Source organism: Ranitomeya imitator, chromosome 4 (assembly GCF_032444005.1).
Source record: "Ranitomeya imitator isolate aRanImi1 chromosome 4, aRanImi1.pri, whole genome shotgun sequence".
NCBI classification, from domain to species: domain Eukaryota; kingdom Metazoa; phylum Chordata; class Amphibia; order Anura; family Dendrobatidae; genus Ranitomeya; species Ranitomeya imitator.
This window is the reverse complement of record NC_091285.1, coordinates 506,548,578-506,569,718: the sequence shown is the minus strand read 5'-3', so window position 1 is coordinate 506,569,718 and position 21,141 is coordinate 506,548,578. Positions and strand designations below refer to the sequence as shown.

The 21,141-nt window shown below is 42.6% G+C and overlaps 1 protein-coding gene across 2 annotated transcripts in view; it reads right to left on the bottom strand.

The window, feature by feature from the left end:
- Positions 1-605: 605 nt before the first annotated feature.
- GALK2 (galactokinase 2) overlaps positions 606-21,141 on the bottom strand; it is a 507,611-nt gene continuing 487,075 nt past the window's right edge. For both annotated transcript variants that reach the window (XM_069766040.1, XM_069766041.1), the window contains exon 10: positions 606-1,125. In XM_069766040.1, coding sequence (XP_069622141.1) covers positions 915-1,125 — 211 coding nt within the window. In that variant the 3' untranslated portion in view covers positions 606-914. The remainder of the gene's footprint in view (positions 1,126-21,141) is intronic.

Sequence of the window (21,141 nt, the reverse complement as noted above, 5' to 3'; positions counted from 1 at the left end):
ACAAATTTACCATTATCAAGAAGTACAATATATCACCAAAAAACATTCTCAGAATCAATGGGATCCCTTGAAGTCTTCCAGGGTTATTAACCCCTAAAGAGAATTATGAAATGTGGACTGGTCATGAAGGTGAAAAACTGGCTTGGGGGAGTTAAATGAGTTAAGAAATTACTGGAACTTCATTATATGGCGAAATAATAGTTCAGTTGGTTAATTTTTTTGGTGGTGGACCAGTGCATGAACCCTGCTTCAAGAGTACCTGTTGTTCACTCTGAAGGGGAACAAACTAATAGATACCTACTTGAAATCCTCTGCTCTACTCGGTTACCGCACATATCTTTTCCTGTTGTGTCAGCAATGATGTCATTTTCTGTACAAATGAATCTTTATAGAACATATGAACATATGTCTTACTGTTTTTACAGTCTTGCACTTTATTACTTACAAGACTCATGCAGTATGTATCAATTTACTTAATAAACGTGTTCTTTTTTTCTCTTTTAAATAGCAAAAGATGCCGTTTTCCAGTAAACTTTTCAGAAAAAAGAATCTGACCATACAAGATGTTCTTGATGCTGACAACGAGAATGAACAAATCACTGATCAAACATTAGTAATGCTTTAATGTCTTTATGTTGAAGCCAACATTCATTATGTCATTTTTTCTTCCATTTTCAAACAATTAAAGAATTATTTTGAAATTAAATCTTTATTTTCAGTTTTATTACAGCGAGGTTTCCAAAATATGCTATTAATCTTATTAATCATGTCCATATACTAATCATCCATTTGCAGGTTAACACTGCATACTAGGCCATTATATTCTAAGACATCATTTATGAGCTTTGTAGCGTAACATCTACCACATCTATGCATTTCACTACATAACAGAAACGTACAACTTTTAAGACTGTTCATATGGTCTCGAGAATTACCATAGCTCCACTTCCAGGCTTTGTGGCAAACAGGCTCTGTTTCTGCATTGCCGATCGACGTCCATCAGTTTTGTAATACATATCTTGTACGTTGGTTAGGAACACATTCAGCTTGTCTGCAGGAACCATGGAAACAGTGCAACCTCCCCATCCAGCCCCAGTTAACCGAGATCCAATAGCACCAGATTTCCTAAAAACAAATAATAATAGTTTTTAGTTTGCAAAAACAAGACATATTTACACGTGAACATGATAGCCTTTTGGTAGATACATCTGCATGTATATGATGAAGTTATCTAAATGAAAAGGGAACATTTTTCCATAATGGACCGCAAACATATCTGTTATCTGATTCTAATCTAATACTTCTACAGTATGTCAAATTCAGTGAATATTTCTTTTTAAATTATTGACCAAATAGTAGGGAGAATTTTTAAGAACACACCAATTAAAGAGGACCTTTCACTATTGATATTTTTATATAACCCCTTAACGACCGCCGATACGCCTTTTAACGGTGGCAGTTAAGGGTACTTAAACCACAGCATCGTTAATTAACGCCGCTGTAGAAAAAGTGAATAGCGCCCCCCAGAGTCGGATTTTCTCTGGGGTCTCGGTTGCCGGGGGTAGCCGAGACCCCAGAGAACATGATTCGGGTTTTTTTTTACCGACCCCCGAGTTGCGATTGCCGGTAATTAACCGTTTACCGGTGATCGCAAAAAAACCCGCGATTTTCCTTTGAATTTCTGTCCTCCGATGTGATCGTAAATCAGAGAACAGAGAAATGGGGTCCTCGATAGCCCCCCGATACTCACCTGTCTCCCCCGGTGCTCCTCGTGGCTCCCGTTGGGTGCCGCCATCTTTTTCCGGCAAAAAAATGGCGGGCGCATACGCAGTGCGCCCGCCGGCCGGCACCAGGAGGATCTTTGGGGTCTCGGCTGCCGGGGGTTTTTACCAACCCCTGTTTTGCGATCGCCGGTAATTAACTGTTTACCGGCGGTCACAAAAAAAAAAAGCGATGTGTAATTCTCTGTCCTCTGATGTGATCGCACATCAGAGGACAGAGTAATAGGGGGATTTGGGGACCCTATTATACTTACCGGTGTCCCTGGGTCCTCCTGTGTCCTCTCCTGCTCGCCGGCTTCTTCATCGGGAAAGAAAATGGCGGGTGCATGCGCAGTGCGCCCGTCATCTGTCGCCATCTGCCGGCCGGCAGGAGAAAGCAGTTGGGGCTAAAATTAGGGTTAGGGTTGGGGCTAAATTTAGGGTTAGGGCTAGGGTTAGGCTTTTTTCACACTTGCGTCGGTACGGGCCCGACGCACGTTGTGAAATTTGTGCACAATGTGGGCAGCGGATAGTTTTTCAATGCACCCGCTGCCCAGGCTATGTCCTGGGGAGGAGGGGCCTGAGTTACGGCCACGCATGCATGGACGCGACGTACAAAAAAAAGGTTACATTGAATTTTTTTTGTGACGACGGTCCGCCAAAGCACAACGGATCTAGTGCATGACGGAGGCGACGTGTGGCCATCCGTCAGCAATACAAGTCTATGGGCAAAAAAGGCATCCTGCGGGCACATTTGCAGGATCCATTTTTTATCCAAAACGACGGATTGCAACAGATGCCACACGACGCAAGTGTGAAAGTAGCCTTAGGGCTAGGGTTAGGGTTGGGGCTAAGGTTAGGGCTAGGGTTAGGGTTAAATTTAGGGTTAGGGTTGGAGCTAAATTTAGGGTTAGGGCTAAAGTTAGGGCTAGGGTTGGGGCTAAAATTAGGGTTAGGGCTAGGGTTAGGGTTGGGGCTAAAGTTAGGGTTAGAGCTAGGGTTGGGGCTAAAGTTTGGGCTAGGGTTGGAGTTAAAGTTAGGGCTAGGGTTGTGGCTAAAGTTAGGGTTAGAGTTGGGATTAGGGTTTGGATTAGGGTTGGTATTAGGGTTAGGGTTGGCATTAGGGTTACGTTTGGGATTAGGGTTAGGTTTGGGATTAGGGTTAAGGATAGGGTTGGGATTAGGGTTAGGGGTGTATTGGGATTAGGGTTAGGGTTGGGATTAGGGGTGTATTGGGATTAGGGTTAGGTTTGAGGTTAGGGTTGAGATTAGGATTAAGGGTGTGTTGGATTTAGGGTTTTGATTAGGGTTATGGTTAGGGTTGAGATTAGGGTTGTTTTGTGGTTAGGGTTGTGATTATCGTTAGGGTTGTGATTAGGATTATGGATCGGGTTGGGATTAGGGTTAGGGGTGTGTTGGGGTTAGGGTTGTAGTTAGAATTGGGGGGTTTCCACTGTTTAGGTACATCAGGGGGTCTCCAAACATAACAGCCAATTTTGCGCTCAAAAAGTTAAATGGTGCTCCCTCCCTTCTGAGCTCTGCCATGTGCCCAAAAAGTGGTTTACCCCCACATAAGGGGCATCAGTGTACTCGGGATAAACTTCTGTGAAGCACTTGGGCATTCAAAGTTCTCACCACACATCTAGATAAGTTCCTTAAGGGGTCTAGTTTCCAAAATGGGGTCACTCGTGGGGGGTTTCTACTGTTTAGGTACATCAGGGGCTCTGCAAACACAACATAACGCCCGCAGACCATTCTATCAAAGTCTGCATTCCAAAACGGCACTCCTTCCCTTAAGAGCTCTGCCGTGCGCCCAAACAGTGGTTTACCCCCACATATGGGGTACCAGCATACTCAGGACAAATTGGATAACAACGATTGGGGTCCAATTTCTTTTGTTACCCTTGTGAAAATAAAAACTTGGGGGCTAAAAAATCTTTTTTGTGGAAAAAAAAATATTTTTTATTTTCACGAATCTGCATTATAAACTTCTGTGAAGCACTTGGGCATTCAAAGTTCTCACCACACATCTAGATAAGTTCCTTAAGGGGTCTAGTTTCCAAAATTGTGTCACTTGTGGGGGGTTTCCACTGTTTAGGCACATCAGGGGCTCTCCAAACACGACATGGCATCCGATCTCAATTCCAGCCAATTCTACATTGAAAAAGTAAAACGGCACTCCTTCTCTTCCAAGCTCTGCGGTGTGCCCAAACAGTGGTTTACCAGCACATATGGGGTATCAACGTACTCAGGAGAAATTGCACAACAACTTTTGTGGTCTAATTTCTCCTGTTACCCTTGTGAAAATAAAAATTGGGGGGCAAAAAGATCATTTTTGTAGAAAAAATGCGATTTTTTATTTTCACGGCTCTACGTTATAAACTTCTGTGAAGCACTTGGGGGTTCAAAGTGCTCACCACACATCTAGATAAGTTTCTTAAGGGACCTAGTTTCCAAAATGGTGTCACTTGTGGGGGGTTCCACTGTTTAGGCACATCAGGGGCTCTCCAAACGTGACATGGCATCCGATCTCAATTCCAGCCAATTCTACATTGAAAAAGTAAAACGGCGCTCCTTTACTTCCAAGCTCTGCGGTGCGCCCAAACAGTGGTTTACCCCCACATATGGGGTATCGGTGTGTTCAGGAGAAATTGCATAACAAAATTTATTGGTACATTTCTGTTTTTACACATGTAAAAATAAAAAAAATGGTTCTGAATTAAAATATTTGCAAAAAAAAGTTAAATGTTCATTTTTTCCTTCCACATTGTTTCAGTTCCTGTGAAGCATGTAAAGGGTTAATAAACTTCTTCAATGGGGTTTTGAGCACCTTGAGGGGTGCAGTTTTTAGAATGGTGTCACACTTGGTTTTTTCTATCATATAGACCCCTGAAAATGACTTCAAATGTGATGTAGTCCCTAAAAAAAAAATGGTGTTGTAAAAATGAGAAATTGCTGGTCAACTTTTAACCCTTATAATTCCCTAACAAGAAAAAATTTTGTTTCCAAAATTGTGCTGATGTAAAGTAGACATGTGGGAAATGCTATTTATTAACTATTTTTCGTGACATATCTCTCTGATTTAAGGGCATAAAAATACAAAGTTTGAAAATTGCTATATTTTAAAAATTTTCGCCATATTTCCGTTTTTTTCATAAATAATCGCAAGTAATATCGAAGAAATGTTACCACTAACATGAAGTACAATATGTCACGAAAAAACAATCTCAGAATTAGCGGGATCCGTTAAAGCGTTCCAGAGTTATAACCTCATAAAGTGACAGTGGTCAGAATTGTAAAAATTGGCTCGGTCATTAAGTACCAAATTGGCTCTGTAACTAAGGGGTTAAATGAGTACCTCCTCCAATTCCTGCTGCTCCACTAATTTTGGGACAGTTGTTTTGATCCTATATGACTCCATTTTAAAGTTATGTCTTCCCGTCAATTAAGGTTAAAATGTTCCTTTCAACCAAATAGGCATGTATCACAGACCTTCTCTTCTCATTGAGTGACCAGTGTCAGGGGAGAAAAAACAAATGCCCATAGAGAAGTTTTGCGATTTATGCCCCAGTTGGTGGGAAAATGACGCTTCTATTTCCGGGGGCATAACTTTGAAACAGAAGGAAAAGAAAAACTGTTCTAAAATCAGTAAAGTAGCATCAACCAAACAATGTGCTCAGTTTAAATAATGACTAAAAAAATATCTTTAAAATGGACAAAGACCATACCTGCTTGTGCATATACTTTGCTGATAGAAGTTTCCTTAAGAAATTTGAATTAATGATGTCACTTGTGAGATTTACACTATCTCTGAACTACAGTTCCCAGCAATCACTGGCAGATAGACCTGGAGTAATTGCCAAACCACATAGCGAGATTTCATAGTTGCCTAATACTGAATTAGAACATCCGTTATATTGCATGACGCACAGTCTTAAATGTCAAAGTGAATCACTTTGGCATTATCAGACATCTAAAAAAAAAGTATTGCGTTTGAGGAGTTCCAGAAGACACAGGAGGCTGTCAATGTTCTCTCATAAAATAAATATATACCACCTAATTATACGAACTATAATCTTGACTAAACGGGAGAGTTTATAAAACCAGGCTGCACAGTCATTTATACTTACTGAGAAAAACAAATAAACAATTTTTAATATCACCTCCTTATGGTTTACAAAGCAGTGTAAGTAAAACTAAAATAAGTTAATTTAAAGATGTTAAATAAAGCTAGCCAACTTTCTTAATTCTCCCCTCCCACCTTCCACCAGTAAAGGGTCTGGCTGCTTAGCCCCAATTACGATAAGCTGCTAGGGCGCATTATACCTATAGAATAAGTAATGTAAATTGTACCACAAGTCATGTGACTGGTGATCATTTAATATATTGTTGCATTAAGTTCTCCACTTATCACTTATTCTGAGTAGTGGACAATTCTTCAAAACACTACCAGTAATGCATGAAAAATGCTAATCACTTTTTGTCAACTATGTGAGGTTTTTTGTTTAGTTCACCTCAACACTGCTTTAAAAGGGGTTTTCAGTTTTAGATGAATAATGTTTAATCCCTACATATGTGACAAGTTATGTAACTGTACAAACGCAAAAAAAATTGAGAGAACACTTGAATCTTTTATTAATCAAGATCCAAAATTTCATTAAAATCTATACAGATGTAAATTATAATAATTTGATGAGAACAAAATTACAAAACCAAAATTATCAACCAGAGCTGAATTTCAGTCAGCCGTGAAGGGAATCTGTCAGTATGATCAAGCCATCTACATGGGCATGCAGGTCCTAGGAGGCACACAAAATAATGCCTTGATATCTGTAATCCAACAGCTTATTCCCGAGAACTGCATGTTTCTCATATATGTAAAATAATATGGTCAGGACTATGGGCCAGACACTGATTTGCATGAGAATCTGCCTCCAGAGCCTATTTTAAATGGGGAATTGCCAGTATGATGTATATATGATGTATACGCCATGTTCCAAATTGCAAATGACAGTCAGTCTAATAAAAGTCATCACCCATTAGAGTATACATCGAATTTTATTGAAGAAACCTCCCAATGATAACAGTATAATCTCCAAAATGAATAAAAACTCAAAATGCACTGTTCCAAATTATTAGGCACAGTAGAATTGCTAAACATTTGATATGTTTTAAAGAACTGAAAATGTTCATTTGTGGAATTTGCAGCATTAGGAGGTGACATTCACTAAACAAAAAAAGCTATTTAACTCCAAAATATCCTAACAGGCCAAGTTACATGTTAACATAGGACCCTTCTTTGATATCACCTTCACAATTCTTGCATCCATTGAACTTGTAAGTTTTTGGAGAGTTTCTGATTGTATTTCTTTGCATGATGTCAGAATAGCCTCCCAGAGCTGCTGTTTTAATGTGAACTGCCTCCCACCCTCATAGATCTTTTGCTTGATGATACTCCAAAGGTTCTCTATAGGGTTGAGGTCAGGGGAAGATGGTAGCCACACCATGAGTTTATCTCCTTTTATGACTCAGAGGTATTCTTTGCAGCATGAGATAGTGCATTGTCATGCATGAAGATGATTTTGCTCCTGAAGGCACGTTTCTGCTTTTTAGACCATGGAAGAAAGTTGTGAGTCAGGAACTCTATACTTTGCAGAGGTCATTTTCACACCTTCAGGAAACTTAAAGGGCCCTACCAGCTGTTTCCCCATGATTCCGGCCCAAAACATGACTCCTCCACCTCCTTGCTGACGTCGCAGCCATGTTGGGACATGGTGGCCATCCACCAACCATCCACTACTCCATCCATCTGGACCATTCAGGGTTGCTCAACACTCATCAGTAAACAAGACTGTATAAAAATTAGTCTTCATGTATGTCTGGGCCCACTGCAACTGTTTCTGCTTGTAAATACTGTTTAGGGGTGGCCGAATAGTAGGTTTATGCACCACAGAAAGCCTTTGAAGGATCCTACACCTTGAGGTTCGAGGCACCAGCAGCTTCAAATAACTGGTTGCTGCTTTGTAATGGGATTTTGGCAGCTGCTCTCCTAATCCAATGAATTTGTCTAGTAGAAACCTTCCTCATTATGCCTTTATCTGCATGAACTCTGTATGTGCTCTGTTTCAGTAACAAATCTCTTCACAGTATGATGATCACTTAAGTTTTCATGAAACATCTAATGTTTTCATACCATGTCCAAGGCATTGCACTATTTAACGCTTTTCAGCAGCAGAGAGATCCTTTTTATTTCCCATATTGCTTGAAACCTGTGTCCTGCTTAATAATGTGGAACATCATTTTTAAGTAGTTTTCCTTTAATTAGAATTACCTGGAAAACTAATTATCACATGTGTTTAAGATTGATTTCAGTGATCCATTGAGCCCTGAGACCCAATACCATCCACGAGATTATTTGAAAAACAAAACAATTAAATCTTTATGACACTTAAATCAAATTTGCATAATAATTTGGAACACAGTGTAATGATCACTCTCTGCTCTCCTGATCTCACTGCAGAGTTGTGTGTGATTATATCAGACACATCTGCAGGTTCCTCTCAGTGCTTCAGCTTCCATCTCACAGGCAGTCACTGTTGCAATGTAGCAGAGTGGTAAGAACTGCAACAAATGTGTTTGTAGGAGACAAAATTCAGTTCTACTGTCCTGTGTAAGTTACATGCTTCACTCATTTAACTTCCCCTTTTTTAAAATAAGCTCTGAGGACAGATTCTCCTGCAGGTCAGTGTCTGGCCCATAGGCTCATTTTCATATAAGAAAAATGTGGATTTCTCTGGAACAAGACATCGGATCGCAAATATCGAGGTATCATTTTATTCAGCTTCTCATGACCTGAATTCCCACATAGATGGCTTAGGAGAGTTGATCCTACTAACAGATTCCCTTTAACATCAAAGTAAAAAATTACAATTGCAGGATGGTCCAATTTGTCAGTCATGTGGGGATTTATGCTACCCTCTAAGGATATGTCTCCCCCTATTACTAACCTACTGACAACCTGTCATGCCAGATGATGTTGCAGGCAGCCTAACGTTGAGCAGTGTCTCCAGACTCTTTCTCATCTGTAAATTGTGCTCATTTGGAACATGCTCTCATCTGCGTAGAGAACAGGGAACCATTGGCGGACCTGCCAATTCTGGTGCTCCCTGGCGAATGCCAATCGAGATACTGTACAGTTCTGAACCATGAGCACCGGTCCACAACCTTGGGTCCCCATGCCACCCTCATAGAGTTTGTTTCTTATTGGTTAGAAACATGCACCCCAGATGCCACTGCAGGCCATTTTATAGGGCTCTGGCAGTGCACCTTATCTCCCTCCTTGTGCCGACAGCTTGTCATGACATCCAGGGGTCTGCTGAAGATCCATGTGCCTGTCATTAGGATCCACCTGTGAAAGCCAGCCCGTACATAACTGATGCACTGCTATATATATAGCATGAGCGATTGGATGATTGCAGCTTCAAGTCTAGCAAGAGTCAAAGATTAACATTCCAAAATGCCTCTATAAACAACCGACTCCTCCGCTCCTCAACAGGCAGTACAAGACTTTACACTGGCAATCCAGATTGACAGAAGTAAATATATATAGGAGTGGGGTGTGGTCAATACTGAACAACTGATCTCATCCAAGCTGGGAAGCTACAGAAACTCCAACATGAACAGATTAACCTCTCCACTGCTAACAGAAACCTGCACCATTTAATACGAAGTACATCGGATCAGTGCAGGAGTACGTGAAATCAGACACTACGGTATTTCTGGCCCCTCTGTGTCGCGGTAAACCCATAGCAGTACTCCACCTTCTAAGAGGAACCTCTGTAACCTGAGGGCGAGGTTTATTAAGGTGTGCCGCATGAAAGGACCGGATCAACCTGATCGCATGAACTGCTGGTAACCACATCTCTTCTGGACCGTAACCCTTCCAGTGTACCAGGTACTGAAGAGACCGACAAACCAAACAAGAATCCACGATCGTAGGTATTTGAAACTCTAAATTCCCATCAACAATGACCGGGGATGGAGGTGGTTCAGAGGATTCAACATATTTTTTGAGCAAAGAATGGTGAAACACATTATGAATCCTAAAAGTATGTGGCAATGCAAGATGGAATGCATGCTGAAGAAAACGACAGATGGATCCCCAACCAAGCACAAAAAACTTCCCAAAATTTGGAAATAAATTGCACATCTGGTCCGAAACAATATAATTAGGAATCCCATGTTTTTGGACTATAAGACGCACCAAACCATAAGACGCACCCCAAATTTTCAGGAGGAAAATAGGGGAAAAAAATTAATGTGTCAAATTGGGGTCTGTCTTGCAGTCCACATTCAGCTTACCGAGGGGGTAGTCAGTGCTGGTGGAGCATGGTCACAGGGGGTGTTCCATTGGTGGTCCGGCGATAATATGACTCCCATCCCAGACTGGTGTGGCAGGTTCGGCGGTGCTCATGGTGTGGGGGTTCCGCTGACATTTTCTGAGAGCCCAGAGCCCCTGCACATCTATTGCTGTGATGTGGTAGCCTCCGGGAAATCCCATCCCAGGTTGGTGCGGCAGGTTCAGCAGTGCTCGGTGGTGCGGGGGCCAACATTGTATGATAGCCCGGAGCCCCCCGCACATCCATTGCTGCGATGCAATGGCGTCCAGGATAATGGTCAACGATGCAGCACATGCACAGATTGAGATTTCAGCACCAAGATCTTGTCTCCCCAGATCTCAGGACAAGATCTTGTTGCTGAGATCTCAATCTGCGCAGACGCCGCTTACGGCAGCCATTTTCCCGAACGCCACCCATCGCAGCAAAGGAAGTGCGGGGGTTCTGGGCTTTCCAAATATGTCGGCAGAGCCCCTGCACCACAGAGCACCGCTGAATACTGCTGCTCCAGCCTGGGAAGGGTGTGTGATCATTGCCCTGCAGCGTCGAACCGCCACAGAACCGCCCGACTCCTGCTGCTGCCACACTAATTGTAAGTATATTCAGACGATAAGACGCACCCTCATTTTCCCCAAAAAATGTTGGGGAGAAAAGTGTGTCTTATAGTCTGAAAAATACAGCATGTATTTCTTTGATAAAAATTTGTGCCGAGGACTTCGCATTGGGTAAGGCGGAATGCGCAATGAAATGGGACATCTTGCTGAACTATTTTCCCTGCCACCAAAATAACTGTATTACCTGCACATACCGGTAAATCAGAAACTAAATCTTCTGATAAATGAGTCCAAAGTCTAATGGGAATTACCAATGACTGGAAAGACCCAGACAGGCGACTATGAGGGGTCTTAGAACGTGCACACACACTACAGGCAGCTACATACTCTTAAACATCCTGATGCACCGCAGACCACCAAAACCGGTGGGCAAGGAGATCTGCAGTGGCTTTGCTACAAGGGTGACTGGGCAAGACCAAATCATAATGTTCACTTATAAATTTAAGACATAGACATAGATTTACAGGTACAAACAGTTTATCTAAAGGACAGGCAGCTAGGGCATCCCCCAGAGCCTCTACAACCTCTTTCTCAGGGACAGAACAAATAGCAGCAATAACTACTTCTTTCTGTAGTATATCAACCGGTTCATAATTATCTCCACCCTTAGGAAAACAACAGAATAAGGCATCTGCCTTAACATTCTTTTCCCCTGGCCTACATGTCACGAAAAAGTTGAGTCTGGCACATAATAAAGATCACCTTTAGCAGATTCTAAATATAACATTTTTATGATCAGTGATTACCATGACCCAATGAACTGCCCCTTCCAGAAAGTGCCGTTATTCTTCAAAAGCCCACTTAATTGGCAAAAGTTCCCTGTTACCAATGGCATAGTTTTTCTCATACAATAATGATAGCTTCTTGGAAAAATATGCATACTGATGGCATTTACTATGCGACACACCCTGTGATAGTACAGTCCGCATCTCCACTTCAGAAGCATCAACTTCTCCAATAAATGGCTGAGTGACGTCAAGCTGTAAAAACATCATTCCACTTAATATTGGTGAACCACCTCCAAAACTCGGAGCAATACTCCATGCCGAAACTGATGTACTGTAGACTCAGCCAGGGAGATGCAGTCAGGGTCTTATATATGTGACCCAGCGCCTGAAAAAATTTCTCAAACATTTGTAGCGATTGAGAATCGGCCAGAAGAGAAAATGCCTAGGCTTGAGGGTCACCCTAAAAGAGCGAAATTATGATCCCAACCTGATGCTCCTCAGTTCAAAGGAGTGAAGATGCAACTTAAAGTTTACAGATTTCCCTGAAAGCAACACTTGTCACGCACCCGAGAGAACCTGTCAGGCAAAGCGACCTTGGGCTCCACCTGGGTTTATTTGGGAGTCGCAATCCCCAAATCAGACATGTTTGGGTGCTGGAAAACAACAGAGCGAAGATCTGCCAACTCTGGACTGAGCTTCTGCAGTTGCCCAGCCACAGCAGTAATAGGATCCATGATGGATCAAAAAATAGTATGGGCCACTGTTACCATCATGTTTCTGTTGTCAGATTACCCAGGATCAGGAGATTCTCCCCTTTCCTTAACCTTGGGATGCCCTAGCTATCCATACTCCCCCTACTACTTGTAGCTCCGGCGTTTCTGCACTACGTTCCCCGCCAGAGACTTCAACTCTCCCTGCCTCAGTCCAACACGTCTCCCTCATCCCCTTGCTGTTGCTGCCCCAGGCACTGTGATAACGGGGTTGTGCCCACTCATAGGGAAAGCACGCAATTCTAAAGTGTCCCCACCCAATGGCTGGCAAACACTATTCAAGGCATCTCTACCAGGTGGGAGTTGCCTGCGTAAAATTATATACTGTGTCTAACATGCTTGCTAGTTCTCAGGTCCCAGTACTCGTATTCCTGTACACCTGCCTGCCTATCAGCCATACCTGCCTGTCAACCATGCCCGCCTGCCTGCCTATAAGCGAAGCCCGCCTGTCTATCAGGTATGCCTGCCTATCATCTGTGCCTGCCTATCAGCCATGCCCGCCTGCCTGTCTACCATTCTTGGCCGTTTCTGCTTCGTGTCCCTTGGGGGTCAGCTGCCATATACCCGAGATCAGTCCTGGTGTAGCAACTGGATTCACCTCCCTCATCTCTTCTCGGATTGCCTCTTCTAGGATTACCTCCTAGTCACGCCCCTCCAGGATCTCCTCAGATCACATTGGTTCCAACACCCAGTTGATTACATTACTTCCGATAGTGAAGATGCTGTTTAATATGAAGGAGAAGTGCTTTTAGTCAGTGCAGGAGCACATGAAATCAGACGCTGCGGTCTTCTGGCCCCTCTCTGTCGCAGTAAACCCATAACAATACATGTTTGATATCTGCGTACTCGTACTGATCTGGAGAATCATATTATCAGATCAGTTTCACCATATAGTGAACATGGGAAAAAAAAAATTGTGAAATTGCACTTTTTTGCAATTTTAACACACATAGAATTTTTTTACCGTTTTCCAGTCCATGTGGTAAAATGAATGGCCTCATTCAAAAGTACATCTCATCCTGCAAAAAATAAGCCCTTAAGCCCTTATATAGCTGTATTGATGGAAAAATAACTAAAAGTTATCGCTCTTGGAAGAAAGGGAGGAAAAAACAAAAGCAAAAATAAAAAACAACAGAAAATGGCCATGGGATTTTGTACACCAGTCTTCATCAAGGTTGGGCTGGAATAAGATGTGCCAAATATATTAACAGGTATTTAAAAAAAATGTAACTACAGCAAAATGACGGCGGATGCACAGTAGCATCTATAGCTTACCGACAGATGCTAATGCGCATGCGCTGCTGGCACCATTTTGCTGCAGTCAAAAAGTCCCAAAAAAATTTCCTCCAACAAAATGGCATTGGTGGTGAGGCATGCACAGTAGTTTCTATTGGCAAGTGATAAATGCCATTGCGCATGCGCGGCCTCCATTTTGCTGTAGTTAATTTTTTTTTTAAAGAACACAATATGAACTGCACAAGTGCAGTATTTAAAATAGGAGGCAGGTCACTGAAGGTTCAGTAACCTGTAATTTAAGCCCATAAGGATGATCATGGGAACAAAGCAAGTAAAAAAAGAGCTGCCTGCAGGCCCGCCTCGAAGCATGAGAATCTCATCTCAAAACTGCAAATGCAGATTAAACAACAACCACAAGACGGATTTCATCAACCCAGGTATCATTTTAATTAGTGTAACGGCCCCAACCTGACAATGCATGTAGTTTACTTAGCAAAATCCTGAAGACAGGTTTGCTTTAAATATTAGTTTTCTTTCAGTGATTGAAGACACAGTTACACTCATAGGTGCAAAGTAGAAAGTTAGTCCTGTTCTCTGCTGGGAAGTAGATACAAGTGTAATCCATCTAGGCAATGTGCAAGCTAAATATATTACCAACAGCTGTATAAATCGCTTTCATATTTTTAGACAGTTTTTATCTTGGACTTCCAGGCAGTGATAGAATGGTCTGCCTGATCCCTAAAATTGGATAATTTAAACCGTTTTTTAAAGGGCTTGTCCACTACTAGGACAACACCTTCTCGATCTGAATGTTTGCCCATGTAAAAATAAAAACACTTATACTCCCCTCCCGTGCCATTCCAGCGATATCGGCACTCACATTCCCTGGGCTCTCGTGCAGTTGTTATGACACATGAGACATGTGTCGAATCAGAGCTGGCATCACTGTCATCCAATCAGTGCTGGTATCACTGATGCATACATAATCAAGAAGAAGCGAGAGCTGCGGCTCGTCGCTCACTTATTCTTGATAACTAATATGTCCGAAGGTGAGGACAGTGATGCTAGCACTGACATGTCATAATAACTGCACGTAAGCCCCGGAAACGCGAGTATTGACACCACTGGAACGGCGCCATCACAGGAGGTAAGTATAAGTGTTTTTATTTTCACAGGGGCAAACATTTAGATCGAGAAGGGATTGTCCTAGTAATGGACAACCCCCTTTAAGTATCAAAAAGCATAAAAAGTCTGTCACTGCAGGGTATATTAATCAGGCTGTCTGTTACCCCCAGCTTTTTGGTCACCCATAGCTAGCCATCTATGTTGGGGACATCCACTTTGAATATTAATAAGGCTCTGTTTGTGCTAAAGAGGTTGAAAGGGGTTGATACAGTCCTAGTAGAACTCAGATTGTCGTATACATCTTTTCAGGGCAATTTGAGGCTTTGGAGTAGTTTAGATTCACAGAAAATCAATCCACCACATGTCAAATATAATGGGAAAAGTATGTGACACTGACAAGTTTGCATTTTAAAATATTTGCTCATCTCTGATACACAACATTTGTGGGACAAGTTCAATATTGTAGCGGTGTTGCTAAGTTTTTGAAAATTTTAGCTCATAAAGCTGGGATCCCTTGCAGACAAACAGCCACAAATGAGCAAATGGTTCTGTGGTAACACTTGCAAACAAGTATGCTTATGCTCTCCTGCAGATGGTCCTGGTTGCACTACACATGTGGTAAGGAAGCATGTGAACATAGTTGTTAAAAAGGATTAAATTGTATCCAATTTTCAATCGACAGGATTAGGGTTATACAGGTTCCAGCGTCTAAATGTAAATAATAGAGTTATTACTCAATGGCTGCAAATAAATATCTTGAAAAGTATTAAGGGATTGAAAGTATATAAGGGGAAATTTACTAAAATTTACACTTCAGATGCTGGTCTCACACGATTTGCTTTTTGCACAATTAACCAGTCTAGATCCCATTTTTGGGGGTAAATTAATACATCAGGTTTATTGCAGAAATGTCTGTGTTTGAAAATCAGTTCCAACCATCTGAATTAGGTAATTTCTGAAAAACGTGCATGTTTTTATGGAAACTATATTTAGATTTATAGCACAATTAAATAAATTCCTCCAACAAATTTTCTGATTATGAATTCACTTTTAAATTCCCTCATACCATCTTAACCCCTTCCTAACAGGAGCAATGTTCTTATTTATCTGCTTTCTTTTTTTACCTGTTGACATAGTCACATGAGGGCTTGTTTATTGCAGGACAAGTTGTAGTTTTAAATGGTATGATTCGATATATCATATACGTACAGGTCCTTCTCAAAAAATTAGCATATAGTGTTAAATTTCATTATTTACCATAATGTAATGATTACAATTAAACTTTCATATATTATAGATTCATTATCCACCAACTGAAATTTGCCAGGTCTTTTATTGTTTAAATACTGATGATTTTGGCATACAACTCCTGATAACCCAAAAAACCTGTCTCAATAAATTAGCATATTTCACCCATCCAATCAAATAAAAGTGTTTTTTAATAACAAACAAAAAAACCATCAAATAATAATGTTCAGTTATGCACTCAATACTTGGTCGGGAATCCTTTGGCAGAAATGACTGCTTCAATGCGGCGTGGCATGGAGGCAATCAGCCTGTGACACTGCTGAGATGTTATGGAGGCCCAGGATGCTTCAATAGCGGCCTTAAGCTCATCCAGAGTGTTGGGTCTTGCGTCTCTCAACTTTCTCTTCACAATATCCCACAGATTCTCTATGGGGTTCAGGTCAGGAGAGTTGGCAGGCCAATTGAGCACAGTAATACCATGGTCAGTAAACCATTTACCAGTGGTTTTGGCACTGTGAGCAGGTGCCAGGTCGTGCTGAAAAATGAAATCTTCATCTCCATAAAGCATTTCAGCCGATGGAAGCATGAAGTGCTCCAAAATCTCCTGATAGCTAGCTGCATTGACCCTGCCCTTGATGAAACACAGTGGACCAACACCAGCAGCTGACATGGCACCCCACACCATCACTGACTGTGGGTACTTGACACTGGACTTCAGGCATTTTGGCATTTCCTTCTCCCCAGTCTTCCTCCAGACTCTGGCACCTTGATTTCCGAATGACATGCAAAATTTGCTTTCATCAGAAAAAAGTACTTGGGACCACTTAGCAACAGTCCAGTGCTGCTTCTCTGTAGCCCAGGTCAGGCGCCTCTGCCGCTGTTTATGGTTCAAAAGTGGCTTTACCTGGGGAATGCGGCACCTGTAGCCCATTTCCTGCACACGCCTGTGCACGGTGGCTGTGGATGTTTCCACACCAGACTCAGTCCACTGCTTCCTCAGGTTCCCCAAGGTCTGGAATCGGTCCTTCTCCACAATCTTCCTCAGGGTCCGGTCTCCTCTTCTCGTTGTACAGCGTTTTCTGCCACATTGTTTCCTTCCAACAGACTTACCATTGAGGTGCCTTGATACAGCACTCTGGGAACAGCCTATTTGTTGAGAAATTTCTTTCTGGGTCTTACCCTCTTGCTTGAGGGTGTCAATGATGGCCTTCTTGACATCTGTCAGGTCGCTAGTCTTACCCATGATGGGGGTTTTGAGTAATGAACCAGGCAGGGAGTTTATAAAAGCCTCAGGTATCTTTTGCATGTGTTTAGAGTTAATTAGTTGATTCAGAAGATTAGGGTAATAGGTCGTTTAGAGAACCTTTTCTTGATATGCTAATTTATTGAGACAGGTTTTTTGGGTTATCAGGAGTTGTATGCCAAAATCATCAGTATTTAAACAATAAAAGACCTGACAAATTTCAGTTGGTGGATAATGAATCTATAATATATGAAAGTTTAATTGTAATCATTACATTATGGTAAATAATGAAATTTAACACTATATGCTAATTTTTTGAGAAGGACCTGTATATACTTGAGTATAAGCCGACCCGAGTATAAGCCGACCCCCCTAATTTTGCCACAAAAAACTGGGAAAACTTAATGACTCGAGTATAAGCCTAGGGTGGAAAATGCAGCAGCTACTGGTAAATTTCAAAAGCAAAAATAGATACCAATAAAAGTAAAAATTAATTGAGACATCAGAAGGTTAAGTGTTTTTGAATATCCATATTGAATCAGGAGCCCCATATAATGCTCCATAAAGTTTGATGGGCCCCATTAGATGCTCCATTTTAAAATATGTCCCATATAATGCTGCATAAAAGGTAATAAGGGCCCTATAAGATGCTCCACAGAGATATTTGCCCTATATAGTGCTGCACAAGTGTTATGGCCCCATAAGATGCTCCGTACAGTCACTTGCCCCATATAGTGCTGCACACGTGTTATGGCCCCATACGGATGCTCCGCACAGCTACTTGCCCCATATAATGCTGCACAAGTGTTATGGTCCTATTATAGTGCTCCGTACAGCCACTTGCCCCATATAGTGCTGCACAAGCGTTATGGCCCCATACAGATGCTCCGCACAGCCACTTGCCCCATATAATGCTGCACAAGTATGGCCCCATAAGATGCTCCGCACAGCTACTTGCCCCATATAAAGCTGCATAAGTATGGCCCCATAAGATGCTCTGCACAGCTACAGTGGGGCAAAAAAGTATTTAGTCAGTCAGCAATAGTGCAAGTTCCACCACTTAAAAAGATGAGAGGCGTCTGTAATTTACATCATAGGTAGACCTCAACTATGGGAGACAAACTGAGAAAAAAAAATCCAGAAAATCACATTGTCTGTTTTGTTAACATTTTATTTGCATATTATGGTGGAAAATAAGTATTTGGTCAGAAACAAACAATCAAGATTTCTGGCTCTCACAGACCTGTAACTTCTTCTTTAAGAGTCTCCTCTTTCCTCCACTCATTACCTGTAGTAATGGCACCTGTTTAAACTTGTTATCAGTATAAAAAGACACCTGTGCACACCCTCAAACAGTCTGACTCCAAACTCCACTATGGTGAAGACCAAAGAGCTGTCAAAGGACACCAGAAACAAAATTGTAGCCCTGCACCAGGCTGGGAAGACTGAATCTGCAATAGCCAACCAGCTTGGAGTGAAGAAATCAACAGTGGGAGCAATAATTAGAAAATGGAAGACATACAAGACCACTGATAATCTCCCTCGATCTGGGGCTCCACGCAAAATCCCACCCCGTGGGGTCAGAATGATCACAAGAACGGTGAGCAAAAATCCCAGAACCACGCGGGGGGACCTAGTGAATGAACTGCAGAGAGCTGGGACCAATGTAACAAGGCCTACCATAAGTAACACACTACGCCACCATGAACTCAGATCCTGCAGTGCCAGACGTGTCCCACTGCTTAAGCCAGTACATGTCCGGGCCCGTCTGAAGTTTGCTAGAGAGCATTTGGATGATCCAGAGGAGTTTTGGGAGAATGTCCTATGGTCTGATGAAACCAAACTGGAACTGTTTGGTAGAAACACAACTTGTCGTGTTTGGAGGAAAAAGAATACTGAGTTGCATCCATCAAACACCATACCTACTGTAAAGCATGGTGGTGGAAACATCATGCTTTGGGGCTGTTTCTCTGCAAAGGGGCCAGGACGACTGATCCGGGTACATGAAAGAATGAATGGGGCCATGTATCGTGAGATTTTGAGTGCAAACCTCCTTCCATCAGCAAGGGCATTGAAGATGAAACGTGGCTGGGTCTTTCAACATGACAATGATCCAAAGCACACCGCCAGGGCAACGAAGGAGTGGCTTCGTAAGAAGCATTTCAAGGTCCTGGAGTGGCCTAGCCAGTCTCCAGATCTCAACCCTATAGAAAACCTTTGGAGGGAGTTGAAAGTCCGTGTTGCCAAGCGAAAAGCCAAAGACATCACTGCTCTAGAGGAGATCTGCATGGAGGAATGGGCCAACATACCAACAACAGTGTGTGGCAACCTTGTGAAGACTTACAGAAAACGTTTGACCTCTGTCATTGCCAACAAAGAATATATTACAAAGTATTGAGATGAAATTTTGTTTCTGACCAAATACTTATTTTCCACCATAATATGCAAATAAATTGTTAAAAAAACAGACAATGTGATTTTCTGGATTTTTTTTCTCAGTTTGTCTCCCATAGTTGAGGTCTACCTATGATGTAAATTACAGACGCCTCTCATCTTTTTAAGTGGTGGAACTTGCACTATTGCTGACTGACTAAATACTTTTTTGCCCCACTGTACTTGCCCCATATAATGCTGCACAAGTATGGCCCCATAAGATGCTCTGCACAGCTACTTGCCCCATATAATGCTGCACAAGTATGGCCCCATAAGATGCTCTGCACAGCCACTTGCCCCATATAGTGCTGCACAAGTATGGCTCCATAAGATGCTCTGCACAGTCACTTGCCCCATATGCTGTGGCTGCCATAAAAAAAATAATCACATACTCACCTGTCTTCGCTCAGGACCCCGGCACTGTCACCTGCTCCTCGTGCGGCTCCGTCTTCGGCACTGACGCTCAGCAGAGGGCGCGCACTGACTACGTCACCGCGCCCTCTCACCTGAGCATCACTGCTGAAGACAGAGCGACACCCGGACCGAGGAGCAGGTGACTATCGCGCAGCGCAGCCCTCCCCCTCCCCGTATACTTACCTGGTCCTGGCGCTGCGTCCCTGCTTCTTCCCCGGCACTGCATCTTCTTCCTGTATTGAGCGGGCAGCGTCACCGCTCATATACAGTAATAAATATGCGGCTTTACCTCTATGGGGGGTGGAGCCGCATATTCATTACTGTATATGAGCGGTGCCATGTGACCACTCAATACAGGAAGAAGCTGCAGCGCTGGAAGAAGCAGGGACTGCAGGGACCGCGCCGGGAGCAGGTAAGGATAATTACACAGCCCCCGCTCCCCCTCCCATGCCGACCCCCGGGTATGACTCGAGTATAAGCCGAGAGAGGGACTTTCATCCCCAAAAAATGGGCTGAAAATCTCGGCTTATACTCGAGTATATACCAAAAACAAAGAAAAAAAAATCCAAACGCCGTGAAATGGAGAAAAACCCCCCACAATTCTGCTACAGTTTTCACTCAATGTGCAACAACATGAATCTACAGGTCAATACAACTACGGATATAACTTGTATGTTTCTTTATATTTTACAATGAACGAAAGAAAAGGGTAGCTGTTGTGAATTCTGTTGTCGGGCTCCCTCCTGTGGTCATGAATGGTACTTCGGCTGGTTCTATCCATGGAATTCCTCTGGTGGCTGTGGGTGTTTCTGAGTTTCCTTCCACAGGTGACGAGGTTAATTCGTTAGCTGGCTGCTCTATTTAACTCCACTTAGATCTTTGCTCCAGGCCACCTGTCTATGTTCCAGTATTGGTCTTGCTCATTCCTGGATCGTTCTTGTGACCTGTCTTCCCAGTAGAAGCTAAGTGCCTGCCTGTTTTTCTCTGGTTTGCTATTTTTCTGTCCAGCTTGCTATTTTGTTTTCTTGCTTGCTGGAAGCTCTGGGACGCAGAGGGAGCGCCTCCGCACCGTGAGTCGGTGCGGAGGGTCTTTTTGCGCCCTCTGCGTGGTCTTTTTGTAGGTTTTTGTGCTGACCGCAAAGCTACCTTTCCTATCCTCGGTCTGTTCAGTAAG